Genomic DNA, 14,550 nt, shown 5'->3' with positions numbered 1-14,550 from the left:
TAATGCTATGGTGTCTGAATAAAGGATGTAAATTTTGTATCGTAAAACATGGCTGATGATTTGAAGTGAAGAATATGCTACAATGTGAAAAGTCTTAAGAACATAGCTACCATATAAAGTATGGATAGGCTGGTTTTGTAGTAGCAAAAACTGCCATGGGACTACTCTAGCAAGCTTGCTTCTCATGTTTGGAAGCAAGTTTAACTGAAATCAATCATTTGTGTTTAGAACTTCTTCTTTTAACCCTCACCCCTCCCTGCAAAGTGCCTGCAGCACAGTATGTTCTAAGTAAATGGAAGAGTCACAAGAAATGTTCCTTTAATTAGAATCAGGGATGCCCTTGAGATGCCCATAGAGGACAGCTGTTGAAAAGGACGCCACGATTTACTGAAGAATAGTGATGGTTACATGATGCAGACTCGAGCGTTCCCATGGCAAAAGAAGGTAGTTGTTGTGCACCTAGCATAGAAAATCTTTATTATGCCAGACCTACTTTAATCTCTCTGGCTGAAAATTTGACAAAGCATGCTTAATTTCCAAGAACATTTTTGATGTGAGCATAAGATCTGTGCTGGATCAGACTAAAGTCCAGCACCCAGTTTCCTAAGCGGCCAACCAAATGCCTCCAGAAAACCTATAAGTAGGGCATGAAGGCTATAGCTCCTTCCTAATATTCCACCTCCACTGTCAGAGGCAACATGCCTCTGATTACCAGTTGCTGGGAATCACAGGTGGACCAAGGGCTGTTGCATAAAGGTCCTGCTTGTGTGCTTTCCACAGGCATTTGGTTGGCCACTTTGAGAACAGGATGCTTGTCTCTGGCCTGATCCTTCAAGGTTCATGTTTGTATGTTCTTAGTCCCCAACAACTGGTAGTCAGTTACATGCTGCCTCTGAATCTGGAGGTTGCATATGAGCATCATGACCGGTAGGCAGAACCTCAGTGAATTTTTCGAGATCACCTTCCAAAGCTATCAAAGATGGTGACCATTGCTTCATCTTGCAGCATGGATTCCATAAAGGGCCAGATTTTTTGCATGGATGTTGGAGAAAGTCAAACCAGCACCAGTCTGGCAAGTAGATCAGGAAGTAGCGCTAGAAATTGGACTGGTACTTATCAGGCTCTGTGACACCCTGAAAGCTCATCTATAGCATCTGAACATTGTTCATGGCTGTGTCAACATTCTTTTTCATATTAAATAAGGCTCACCTAAGCTCATAAGTGTGTGCATTTTTTGAGCTCTACTGTGGGGCACTGATAATGTCCAGGTCAAGCTTCAAGTTTGAAAATTAGGCATGAGATGCTTTTTCCTACAGAGAGAATTTTACACCCAGCTGCATCAGTGATTCACTGAACTCCTCAAGGCCTGGTTCATATGAAATTCACATTAGCTCAGTGTGTATGAATCGAACTGTAGTCTAAGTGGGTGAGAGACACGATAGAGGATGTTTTTTCAGACACCTAAATGTCTAGAACAATGATTCCCAGAGAAGGTAGCATAACATGCTAGTGAGAGAGACCAAAGCTATAGTGGGGCAGTGTGAGTGGGGCTGCATTACTGGCCTGGCTTCCCAATGCCATGTGTTTCTGTCAGTTGAGAGAGGAGATTGGCTCCGATGCTGTGATTGCACTGCACCAATCTGACATTCCTGCGCCAAGCTCCCCACTGTCTTGTCCCCTCCCTCTCTGTAAATTGCAGTGACAGGCAGCATTGGGATGCCAGATCATGCACCCATGCTCACACCACACCACCAGCTGCTACTGAACCAAGGTGCAGCTTGAAGTTAGGACACTTGGTTAGATGCTTCTATTGTTCAGTGCTCATTGGAATGTACCGGCCCATTGCACTAGTACTCATTTTCCCTTCCCCGTGCCAGTGTTTAGACAGTACCATCATTTGAAGGGAGACCAAGGATGCACTAGGATTCCCTCATGTACCCTATGAAGTGGCACACAGGAGATCTTAATGACTGCTGTTTCCCAGACAGTATAGTTCCATACCTGAGCTCTGAGTGACTGGACTTAGGGAAGGGTGAGACCATTGGGAATTATAATAACTGCGCTATCCTACAGTTCCAAGAAGGATGCCTGCTGACTGACCTGGGGACTAATTGAGAAATGTGCGCTCTCTCTCTCTCTCTCTCTCTCTCTCTCTCTGTGTGTGTGTGTGTCTTTGGGTGTAAGAGTGAAGTGTTTCCATTTTAATCCAGAAAAACGCTGACCTAGTATCAAATGTTTGAGCTACACTTCATCAAAACTATTTTTTTAATTAAAATAAATTGTAATATATAAAATTAAATTAGGAGCTCTGTTCCTTGATATTGTTCATACTCTATTCCTTACTTTTCTAGCTTTCTTAGAATAATTTTACTCCTAGGAGCATATTAATAATACGGAAGCTTGAAATTTAGTAATGTATAATCTTTTCCTATTACACATTTGTAAATCCGATTAAGGGGATTATGTCAAATGCACAACTCTGTGCCTCCTGCATGGTGTGATAGATGCAAAGCTGGTGCCCAGCTGAACTCCATTATTTCAGTGTTACAGGGTCTGTTTCAGCAACCAGGACAGATTCACAGGGAGCTTACAGAAACAAAAGTGTTGTGTGCACAGGGCAGAAGAGATTGGAGCAGAGATATTATGATTATGTGGCAGTATGAGTACCCTACAGTAAACTTGGTGTTGTATCATTATGGTAACCACTGGCCTTAAACAAGCCAGAGGCAGGATTTTCTAGCAGAGCAGGTTACTTTGTGCCTTGGTCTTAAGATGGCCATGGAGCTGAGTTGACCTGTAATTTGTTGACCACCGCTGTGGTTTGATGCTGCTCAACTGCACTGGGATAAAAAAATAAGAGGTGGGGGATACAGTTGGTAAACAGGACTAGCTTCAGTTGGGCAGTGGTTCAGCAGCATCAGTGGTGCAATTTTATCATTTGTATTACACCTGGAAGAAGGTGTTAGCTCCAATGGTGCCCTTCCTCATGCGGAAGGTGTTTGCTGCTCATAGAAGGACAGTCTTATTCTACTGTAGTGCTGCTCAAGAAAAGTGAAATACTGTTCCACTTGTGCTTCCTCTAGCAAAAGGAGAAAAACACGTGGACTGCTCTAGAACCTACCTACCTATTATACTACAGGTGCAAGCTCTTCCACAAGCATTTGAGGAAAAGCACTTCAACCTGGTGGTGGTGGTGTTTTAATGGTGTGTTAATATTCAAAGGATTAAAAGAGTAAATTATCCCAGTTTTCCAAGACACATCCTGCATGTACATGACAATTATATTCTATGTGTTTGCGTCAATGATCACATCACACTACAGCTGTTCTATCTGAAGATGGTCAGCAGAATGAACTGTTAGCATCTTTCCCACAGGCTCCTTGGAAATAAGTAAGGGTTGCACAACAGCAACATTCGTTCTTGGTGAAATTCCCATTTGTTTCAAAGAAGCTTATGCCAGAGATGTTCCTGGTGAACTGTGCCTCTTTTTTTCCTAAGCTTTGGTTTGTGAGAGGACATTTTGTTACTGGAGATTTACATTAGAGATTCCAAGCATAGCAACCATTACATAGGAATTTAGGAAACTGCCTTATACTGAGTTGGACCATTGGTCCATCCACCTTAAAACTCCCTGGGCTGACCCAGTGTTTTCCAGGGCTTTAGAGAGGGGTCTTTCCCAGAGATCCCTGGAGATGCCAGGGATTGAACCAAGTCTCTATGCAAAGTAAGTGTTCAGTGAAGCAATCTGAAATATGTCTTGTAAATGCTATCAGTTATTTACTTTGTAGTGATATGCTGCTAACCAAATAATTAATTAACTACATGCTTGCATAGATATATATATTGTCATCTCATATGTTACTGCTGCGGCTTGTGAACAAGCCTGGAAGTTTGAATTGCGGGTTTTCCTAATGAAGTCCTTAGGCTCAGCCTGCAGGTGAACTTAACTTTGCAGACGTTTATCCTTGACCCTACATTCCTTTCCTGCCTATACATATGAGAGATCTTCAGCACCCATGCCCATAAACAGAACATAGCCTCTTGCTGAACTGCTGGTTCAGGATGGAGTTTTCATCAGTGTAGTAGAAATATTTGTCTAAACCAATTCATTCAGTACATGTCTTACATTGCAGCATCCATTTATCTTAGTCCAGTAGCTCCAGTCCATAATTTGCTTCCTCTTTTAGCCTTGAATATCTCTTGGCTAATGCCAGACATTTACCTCATTTAACACCACTGTTAACGTGGCTTCATCAAGCTGGAAAATAACCTGCTTTTTTGTTGTTGTTGCCTCTGTTGCTTTCAGCCTATCACGTCTCCTTTGCCCACGTCTATGTTTTATGCATGTGGTTAGTCTGTTTCCTTTGCAGACTTCTTTCATGCATTTATGGAAAACGGTTGTGGTGGTTTTTTATCAGTCTTCCATGTACTTTTTTGGCTTCTGTGTTTTAACACTTCCATGGTTCTTGTCTTGTCAGTCATCTTGCCTTAAATGTTTGCTCCCCTTCTTTGCAGGCTGTGTGTGTCATCATCTATGGAAATCTCCAGTTCCTGAAAGTGATGTCCCCACACTGAGTAGCACAGAATAACTATGTTATTATTATTGTGATAATGTCTTGTGACACCATTCATTAGCACAGATTGTAATGTCATCATGCTACTGGGTTAATTTTCATTTAAATGCGCAGATGTCTTGTGTTGCACTATTGCTTGCCTGGTGCAGAAAAGAGCTCTGTCTATGTACTTTGTTTTTACATCCTATGTGAGCAGCCTTCTTGTATTTATATCTATTCTGGGGAGGGTGCTGGTTTGTTCTTTTCTTGTTTTTATTATGTATTTGTTGCTTTTATCTTGTATTTTTATGCTGCAAACTGCCATGAAATCTACAGATGAAGGGTAGTATAAAAAACAAATAATAATTTTAATTTTAATATTATATCTCATATTGCAACCCTCCAGACCTCTCATGGAGGAGGCACACGAAGAAGGGTCTTGGATTATGAGGCCCTGTAGATATTGAAATATTTCACTACCATGTTATTTTCATTCCTATCCAACTGAAATTTATGCGCTCTTTCTTAGTAGGCAACACTATTATGTTCAGAAGAGAAAATTTGTGTATTTTGTACGGGAGTCATTCATAACCCAAACTAGTCCATTACAAAATAAATCTATTTTTGAGAGATACAGGAGTGGTAAATCGCAGAAAGTAATTATAGAAGATAGAAGTAATTTAGTGCATAAGATCTAAACTCTGTGTTTGTCACATTTATTTTTTCTTCCCCCAGAACATCCCTAATTAGTTCTAGCAAATTCACCAGACTGAAATTGATAGTGTAGAAATGACAATCATTCTGTATTTGCTGTCAAGTAGAAACAACAGTCCAGCTACATTTATCCTTGTCAAGGCCCATTGACTGCAGTGAAATAATTTATTTTGAAGAGAAATGGAAATCTATAATTTTACTAGAGCTGCTTTTCAGAGTCAAAGCATGTGCATTGTTAAATGCAAAATCTTACTTAAATTGACGTGTTCTTGCTATGAATAAAGTGATCCGTCTGGAACATCACCATTCCTTCTTGCCATTCCCTGCTCCTTCCTTCCCTTGTCTGTTATTTCCATTTCAATTTATCATTTCAGCATCTGCCTCAACCTCCACAAAGACTTCCCCATCAAGTCTGTGGGGTTGGAAAGACTCTGATTTTCTGTGCCTCTTGATATGTTTACATCCTGTCTCCTGCTGTTGGTTGTCTTTCATTTCCAGTCGCTCTGTAGAGAAGAAGGATTTACAAGTGTGTATTTTTCCCCCTTATGTCCTGATTTCAGCCCGAGGTATCACAGAAAGGCACCCCAGCTTCATGTACCCCATTGGGACTTCAAGCAATCAGATGGTGCTGAGAGGGGAGGACCTCTTGCTGGAATGCATTGCCTCGGGAGTGTACGTACCACTTGGGATCAGGGGAACCATGGTGTGTCACATACGTCTCTATCCTCCTGGTCTAGATCTTATGTTTCCTGCAGATTTTCATGGGGGTAAAATCACAGCTGACTGTTGATTCCTCCTTATTGGAGTGTTAGCAAATAGAAAGCATCTCCTTTAAGGATGTGAAATAACGTGGCTCCAATGGGAAACTAAAATCCATTCATTTTAATGGGATGTGGCTTGACTGTTGTTCACATCAACAGTAATATCTATGGTTATGAGAGCTTTTCAAGAGCAGTACAGGGATAATATATGGCGGGGATGGCCAACTCCCAAGAGACTGTGATCTACAAGAGACTGGCAGGAAGGAAAGCCCTGTTTTGGGGGATTCAGGTCAAAGTTGTTCAGCTTTTTTTTTTAGGGGAGCCAAAGTTGTTCAGCTTCTTGGGGGGGGGGGGAGCCAGTGATCTGCCACAGGCGTCCAGTGATCTACCAGTAGAGATCAGTTATCACAGTTTATACTGCCAACATTAACTCCTGTAACTACAAAATAGTGATTATCAGTAGGAAGCTTCATTCAAGCAATTTACATGACCCATAAGCCAGATTCAATATTTATTATACAATTAACAGGTGCCATCAGTGCAAGGATGGGCAATGGCACTTCCCCCTTCTCCTCCCCCATGCCACCCCGTATCTATCCTAGGGATTCCCCCTCCAGAACAGAGTGGGGGGGGGAGTATGCAGTGGGGAAGGAGAGAAGGGGAAAGTTTTGTTGTACAAAGATAAATCCTTGCACTGACACCACACATTAGTTGGATACCTATTCTCAAGTGTCAATGGCTTACAAGGCTCTCTCAGACCAAAGTCTTTCTGTGAACTGCTCCCTGAAATATTATTACCATAGAAACCAGGGGTTTAACACAGAATCTTGTACGTGCATGTTCTTAAGCATTAAATCATTGGTTTTCTTCAGTGAAGATACATCCTCACAACCTCCTTGGCAGTGCTTGTCTGGGATTTTGAGAGAATGCTAAGTGAGAACCCCAGCTTTAAATTAAGAAGCTGGGCTGCAGGGAATTCCTTTATAGTGTACATTTCATGTTGGGAGAGGCTTCATGTCAAACCCTCTTCTCCTCTTTCCTGTAGCCCAACACCAGACATCGTGTGGCACAAGAAAGGAGGTGATCTCCCAGCAGGCAGGACCAAGCTAGAGAACTTCAACAAGGCTCTTCATATTGCCAATGTTTCTGAGGAAGATTCTGGGGAATACTTCTGCTTAGCTTCCAACAAAGTGGGAACTAGCCGCCACACAATCTCGGTGAGAGTGAAGGGTACGTCATATTTACTATACCATTCTTATTCCTTTGCCAATTAGCAAATCAAAAGGCACCTGGGAGGGATTTACGGAGAACAGAGTGTTCTGTCCTAGAAGGATGGGATCAGGCTAACCTGGGAAATCTTCCTCTGTAGCAACCAAAGATAAGAAATATTTCATTCATACACACCCTTCTAGCTAAACTATTGAAATCCTCTGCCATCTAAGCTTGTGGCTCATATATCTTCCTTGTACTTGGCAGAAGAGAGCATAAGCCTGTCATTGCTGGCTTGGTTTTATGGGAAATGTTCAGGAAGTATTTTTCTTAAACTGCATGAAGCCTGTTGCTGAAATAAGAGCTATTTATCTATCTGCCACATTTATATGCCACCCAATAACAGCGTTCTCTGATTAACACAAGCGGCAGGCTATGGGTTGAAACTGTACTACTTGAAGGTTATGTGTTGAAACTGGACTGCAGGTGGGAGATTTCAGGATGGAATGTTCTTGCATTATTATTATTTTTATATAAAAAACCTGCATGCTGAAAACCAGGTGTCAAGGAAAAGGACTCAAGATAACTCTTACTTCTCACATGCTTGATATATGTTCCTAGTAATATTTATTCCATAGATGAGCATTCAGACTTAATACACTTAGTCATTAATATCATTAGGGAGAATACATCCCCTATACAACATTCTGTCATTATGAGAGATGCATGTTTCCTCAACCCAGGTTGATCTAATTTGTGCCTCCAGAACATTACTGTTCCTGTCAATATGAAAAAAGACTGACTTCAGCAAAGAGACAATAGAATTTTTATTTACATGAATAAGAACAGTACAGTGGGACCTCTGGTTACGAACTTAATTCGTTCCGGAGGTCCGTTCTTAACCTGAAACCGTTCTTAACCTGTGATACCACTTTAGCTAATGGGGTTTCCTGCCGCCGCCACACCACTGCCGTGTGATTTCTGTTCTCATCCTGGGGCAAAGTTCTTAATCCGAGGTACTACTTCCGGGTTAGTGGAGTCTGTAACCCAAAATGTTTGTAACCCGAAGTGTTTGTAACCTGAGGTACCACTGTACTCTTTTGCTACCAGTAAGGTGAATCCTCCCTGTGTTATATAAGAAGAACCCTAGCTGTATCTTATCCTGGCGGTGTAATATCCACAAAAAACACTTAGTAATAATAACCAAACATTTCCAGCAGTGACATCAATTTTGACCTTAATTGTTTTATAACCTATACCAAAGTGCTGGTTTCCTCCCATAAAGCTACAATCTACCAAGGCAAGCTCCAAGTTTGAGAGGATCATGGGCAAAGTGCCCTTTAGTCAGCCCCTCCTAGGACAGAGTCCCCCAGCCGTGCCTGGTGGTGGCAGTTCTTTGTGGCCACTTAAGTTTCCCACAATGCCTGAAAACCTTGCTTTGATACTTTGTGGGAAATTAATACGGCTGCTTACTGCTGCTGGATTTTTATTAAGTGTTATTGACACAGGCTTATCGTGTCTGCTGTATATGTCTATGCTGGTCATGTTCAGCTGTTCTTGAGATGGTGCGTTTAAAAAAAATGGTACAGAAGGATGATTATCAGTCACTTTTCTATACTAATCAGTATAGCCTATGCTGAAAGAACACAAAAGGAGCTTTGCTGAGATAGCTATAATACACTTTGGTGTGTGTCTCTCACTCTCTTGTTCTAAAGCTGCTCCTTACTGGTTGGATGAACCAGAGAATCTTATTTTGGCTCCTGGTGAGGATGGGAGACTGGTTTGCCGAGCCAATGGTAACCCCAAGCCTTCCATCCAGTGGCTGGTGAATGGAGAACCTATAGAAAGTAAGCAAACCTGTTATGAACAGAAGATAATGGCTTATAGTGTATCTTGATTTCATGGGTGTGGAGAAGAAAATGCTGTAATTTCAAGTAAATGTGATCTTAACTGATGACCATACATAGCATCAGTGGCGGAGCTTCACCAGCACCGCGGGGCGGAGAGCAGGTGGGGGTGGGCCCGGCACACATCCCAGGGGCGTGACACGCGTCCTGGGGGCATGGCACCACAGAAAAGGAAGTCATTTCCATGTTGAGATGTTCAGCTTTGCAAAAATGTGTATATTGGGCAAAATTGCATAGAAACATGCAATACTGTATATTAAAAGAAATTCACACTTAAATTCTGGTGAATTTTCATGAGGACTTTAAAAAAGACACAAATTGATGTGGAAAATGGAAGACTTGGGAAAACGAGAAAAGGTGAGAAACCAAAATTGGCAGATTAGCCAAGCCCTATTAATGGCAATGCTAAAAACTGTGTATCACTTATGTTTATGTCTTTCTCAAAGGTTCCACTCCCAACCCGAGCCGTGAAGTAACGGGAGACACTGTTATGTTTCGGGACATCCAAAGTGGCAGCAGTGCTGTATACCAATGCAATGCTTCTAATGAACATGGGTACCTGCTGGCTAATGCCTTTGTCAGTGTGCTGGGTAAGTATTGAATGGACAAATGGGCTCTTGACATCTTTAGATTATAGAGGGTCACTGAACGCATTATTTTGAAGTGAACATGAAATCGTTATTTCTCTTTCCCTAGCAAACCATAACATCCTTGAATGCCAACTGATCTAACTCATGAAAGGCAAAGGAGTTTACTTATATGTGTAGGCAGTTACTGGTAGGCAAAAGGAATATATTTATTCCGTTCTAAAGCTAATTGTGTCACACATCCCATCTAGAATGGATTGAGGACAAAAATCCATTTATGAAAACAATAAGCAAAAGCCAAATAAACAAAAATGTAAAGCTAGAAATGAAATATATTCTGTAAAACAAATGAAAATTTCTGACTACCTTTATAGGCTATCTATCTATCTATCTATCTATCTCTTTTAAAGATGTTATTCCTCGGATCCTTGCCCCTCGTAATCAGCTGATCAAAGTAATTCTAAACAACCGGACTCGTCTTGACTGTCCATTCTTTGGATCCCCAATCCCCACATTACGATGGTAAGGATTTTTATTATTAAGCCATAGCATCTGTTTGGGACAGATAATCTTTTTTTAAATCAATTGAGTTTCTATTAGAATCAAATATATATTCATTGATAAATGGCCATAAAGGAATGTATCTTGGATGTATCTCAACCACCTGCCTACTGAGCAGAGGATTGCTCACTTTCTCTGCAATCCTGTATCCACACTTGGAAGTCAATCTGCACCTTTATTCTGCTTCCCTCTCTTACAAGCATTCTCTTGTGTTGTTGTGAGGTTTAAGAATGGCCAGGGAAGCACACTGCACGGTGGCAACTATATAGTGCACGAGAATGGGACTTTGGAAATAATCAGGGCTCGGAAAGAAGACCAAGGAACTTACACCTGTGTGGCCACCAATCTTCTGGGCAAAGCACAGAACCAGGTTCGTTTGGAAATAAAAGGTAAGATGGCTTCTGTTTAAGCAGAGAGCAAGTATCCTCCAGATAATGTAGATCTTGGGTACCCTTTGATGACAAGAATGGTATATTTAGTTCATGCTCATAAGGATAAATAGCTGTGCTCTTCAGTGGGTCTTAAGGCAGCTTTAAGTATAACCAGGAGGGAAAGCAGCAATACATGCTATGATGTGACTGGTTGAGTGTTCCTGAAATAAATGGACTGTGGGCCTCTGTCACTTGTTGAGTTATAGCTGATAGACTCCCCCGAACTAACACTAAGCAACAATTTCCAAAAGGCCTGTGAGTTGGTTCATTTACCATCCTGCTTACCTGTTTCATTATGAGAAGATACAGAGGCTGTCTAGCTTTGGCCACAGAGATGGGAATGCTATGGACTCCCAACACCATGCACCACACTCCAGTGACAGGAGGGATCTGTCATTTGACCCTGTTTCACCACCTAATCAGTAGATCCTTGCAACATACGTTAAGTGGAGGGGGGTAGGGTAAAGGAAAGATAGAAATGAAGGAGAAGGAGGTGGAAATATAAAGATTATAGAGAGTAAGGAGACAGGGTGGGATAAAAGAAGAGGTACGAATGGAGACGGTGAGCTGAAAGGGAACACACTCTGTCACACACTCTGTCAGCATTGGGCGTCCTTGCCTTTGGGGGCTCCCTAAGCAGATGCTGAGAACTCTGGAGGGACCGCAGAGTGGGAGTCAGTGAATATATTGGAGAAGTACATATCTGTAACCTGAAATATTTAAAACAGCTTATCCAAACCAGGTCAGTTCCTGCCACTGAAATTTGTGATATACCGTACTTTTCCGTCTATTAGATGCCCCCATATATAAGACTCCCCCCTATTTGGGGGGACTCCATTTTAAGAAAATGAGGGGAGATGGCCCAAAGTTGTTGAGCCTCTCTGCCCATGCAGCTGTGGGCAGGAAACACTCCCTAGATGGTTTCCTGTGCACAACAGCATCAAGGGAAGTTGCGCTCCAGCCAGCCAGCCAGTTGGCTGGAGGGCACCTTCCCCCATGCCGCTGTGCGTGGGAAACGATCCAGGGAGTGCTTCCCATGTACAGCGGCATCAGGAGAAACTGTGCGCCACCAGCCAGTGCCCCCAGATAGCTCCCTGCACGCAACATCTCTCCCCCCCCCATGCCACTATCCGTGTATTGGACAACCCCAGTTTTTTGACATGATTTTTCTGTGTCTTTTTCCAATACACGGAACAATACAGTAACTTGCTTTTCTAAAACAGCCATTTATCAAATCAATCCATAGCGCAAAAGTACACGTCTCAGATACACCACCATGTGTATTGAAAGTTGGCATTGCTATGGAACAAAAGAACATTTACAGGATTTATCACTCTTAAACGTGTAGTTATGGGTATGGAAAAGAATTGCAGCTAGAAATCTGTAGGAACTCGGCAATCTGACTAAATTATTTCTCATTGCCCAAAGTGACTGTGGTTTCATCCAGTAGACTTTGACTGACTACTCGCACAGTCCCCAAAATTACATTCTTACGATTTATAACTGTATAACTCTTCACAGATCTGACAAGGATCATAGATGGGCCAAAGGATGCTGTGCCAAAGAAGGGTTCCACAGTTCATCTAATGTGTCGGGTTAGGCATGACCCCACGCTGAGACTTACGGTCACCTGGCTCAAGGATGATTCCCCCCTGTACTTTGGAAGCAGGTCTGTGCTGTCTTCGTTTTCATAGGTTGTATGTTTCTCAAGATGTTAACATTTTATGTATCCAGAGGACACAAAGAAGGAATAAATAATTTTGCTATCTTGGTAAGCTGTACGGCTGTCTTTTCTCCAGGGAGGGGGACTGTAGTTTTAAGGTCCCAGGTTCTCCCCCTGACATCTCCAGGTAAAATTATCAAGTGATAAGTGATAGGACCCTCAAGAGCTGTTGCCAACCAGAGTAGACAATATTGACCTAGATCAGGGATGAGAAAGCCATGGGCTTCTGGATGTTGTTGGACTATAACTCCCATCATCCGTGATCATTGGCCAAGCTGGTTAGGGCTGATGGGAGTTGGAATCCAACAACATCTGCAGGGCCAAAGGTTCCCCCATCCGTAGATGGACAAATAGTCTGACTTTATATAAGGTAGCTGTGCTGCCAAAGCCAGCCAGAATCACTCTCTTCTTCTACCATACTGAATAATATTATTTCCATGTAATTTGTTAATTAGTGTCTTACAGTGTAAATAAACTTGGAATGGCCAATTGTTGCCATATTGTTCCTGGGGGTGGTGTCTCTATGCAGCAGTTAATATTGCTTACTCTGACATACAACAGAAGTAGCAGACTGTGTGAAAATAACAGTGGGTGTGTTTCTTACCTCTTACTGGAAATTAAAAGCTTGGCAGGAGAATCTAAATTCTAGACGACAGCAGCAGGGTGTGATAGAGAGGTGGAGCTACTGCCATATCTCTAGCCTGGTTGCTCATACTGGCCAGGTTGGAAGGTGGAGGTGCATGGAAATTGTTGGGTCAGCCTGGAACTGGCCTGGATATGGCCCAGTGCTGGTAAATTATAGCAGGAGGGCCAGCTTGAGCTCTAGCAGATCCAGGACTAGCTCAGCCTACCCACAAAACACCATATTTTGGAGCTTTCTGAAGGCTACCACTGTTGAGGATCCCGCTGTCTGTACATCTCCTGCACATTCAGTGGGTGCAATGAGAGTTCTGCGCCAGTGGACGGACACCTTTACCCAGTTACATGGAGGGGCATTGCAAAGGGAGTTTCAATTTCAGACAAAGATTTGGTCACCAGAGGTCAGAGACTGTTTTCTTACCCATCCATGTTACAGAACGTAAAATTGTTGTACTAGATCATTTTATATTTTATCTCTTATGTTTGCATTTTGTTTGTAACCTGCCCTTAGATTATAAGATGCAGGGGAGCATAAAAGTATTCTAAATAAAATTAAAATGAATAAACATACACAAGATAGCTGTTACAGCTGGTCCTGCCATTGCTTGAAGCAAGCTGCAGGGTCAGATTATTCTTACTGTGTGTATATTTATTTCTGATGTTTTCCTTTTGTGAAAGGATGAAGAAAGAAGAAGATGGCCTGACGATATATGGAGTGGCTGAAAAAGATCAAGGATATTACACCTGTGTTGCCAGCACTGAATTAGATCGAGACACTGCCAGAGCCCATCTCACTGTTCTGGGTAACTTGATATTCCTTTTAAGTTTACAGAGATTGAGGCGAGGTCCACGGGGGGACTGACAGCTTATTTTGACAGATTTTAATACCTGTTCTCCTGTGTTGTAGAGTAACACATACAGGTACCATGTGCAATGGCCATGAAACAAATAACAAATTCCTTTGAATTTGGAATGTTACTCTTAACAATTTCTAACACCCTGTATTGTCTTTAAAGTAAAAGGTTACCCAAAAAGGTTTCAGTGGCATTTCTGAGCAGATATCTGAAAATTAACCAGGGCACCTTGCTAACTGTAGCTAATTTTCATGAGGATTAAAAAAAAAAAAAGTCACAAAATGCTGCAGAAATGTGGGAAACTGAATTTAAAATTGGAAAGATGAGAAACTGAGAAAAATGAAATGGACAGATCCTTCCATTCCTTGTTGCAAGTGACCAGGCAGGGCCCACAGGCCTTTGGTTAATCTGAAGTCAATGAAGTACACTTGAGTTTTGTCCAGATGTTGAAGTCCCTGACACCTAAGCAAACATTTTGAACAACTCTGCATCTTTTGTGTTTCAGTCTTGTCTGTGAGCTAGTTAGGAAAATATTGAGGATAACTGGAATACATTTAGGAGCATAGCAGTGGTGCTGGTAGGGCCTGTTTTCCAAGAAAATTCAGTGATAA

General features: G+C 42.0%; 1 protein-coding gene across 34 annotated transcripts in view; it reads left to right on the top strand.

Annotated features, from left to right (window-relative positions):
• Nucleotides 1-14,550, top strand: part of NFASC (neurofascin) — a 176,671-nt gene that overhangs the window by 96,649 nt on the left and 65,472 nt on the right. For all 34 annotated transcript variants that reach the window (XR_014512541.1, XR_014512542.1, XR_014512543.1 and 31 more), the window contains 8 exons: nucleotides 5,828-5,939; nucleotides 7,074-7,258; nucleotides 8,953-9,084; nucleotides 9,591-9,734; nucleotides 10,142-10,253; nucleotides 10,515-10,681; nucleotides 12,245-12,392; nucleotides 13,764-13,888. Coding sequence is in view for 31 of the 34 variants with exons in the window: in XM_083445454.1 (XP_083301580.1) it covers nucleotides 5,828-5,939; nucleotides 7,074-7,258; nucleotides 8,953-9,084; nucleotides 9,591-9,734; nucleotides 10,142-10,253; nucleotides 10,515-10,681; nucleotides 12,245-12,392; nucleotides 13,764-13,888 (1,125 nt within the window). In the remaining 3 variants the exon portion in view is untranslated. The remainder of the gene's footprint in view (nucleotides 1-5,827; nucleotides 5,940-7,073; nucleotides 7,259-8,952; nucleotides 9,085-9,590; nucleotides 9,735-10,141; nucleotides 10,254-10,514; nucleotides 10,682-12,244; nucleotides 12,393-13,763; nucleotides 13,889-14,550) is intronic.

This window comes from Podarcis tiliguerta (assembly GCF_965153285.1).
Source record: "Podarcis tiliguerta genome assembly, chromosome: 6".
Classification (NCBI taxonomy): domain Eukaryota; kingdom Metazoa; phylum Chordata; class Lepidosauria; order Squamata; family Lacertidae; genus Podarcis; species Podarcis tiliguerta.
The sequence above is the reverse complement of the archived record's forward strand: the minus strand, read 5'-3'. Positions and strand labels throughout refer to the sequence as shown.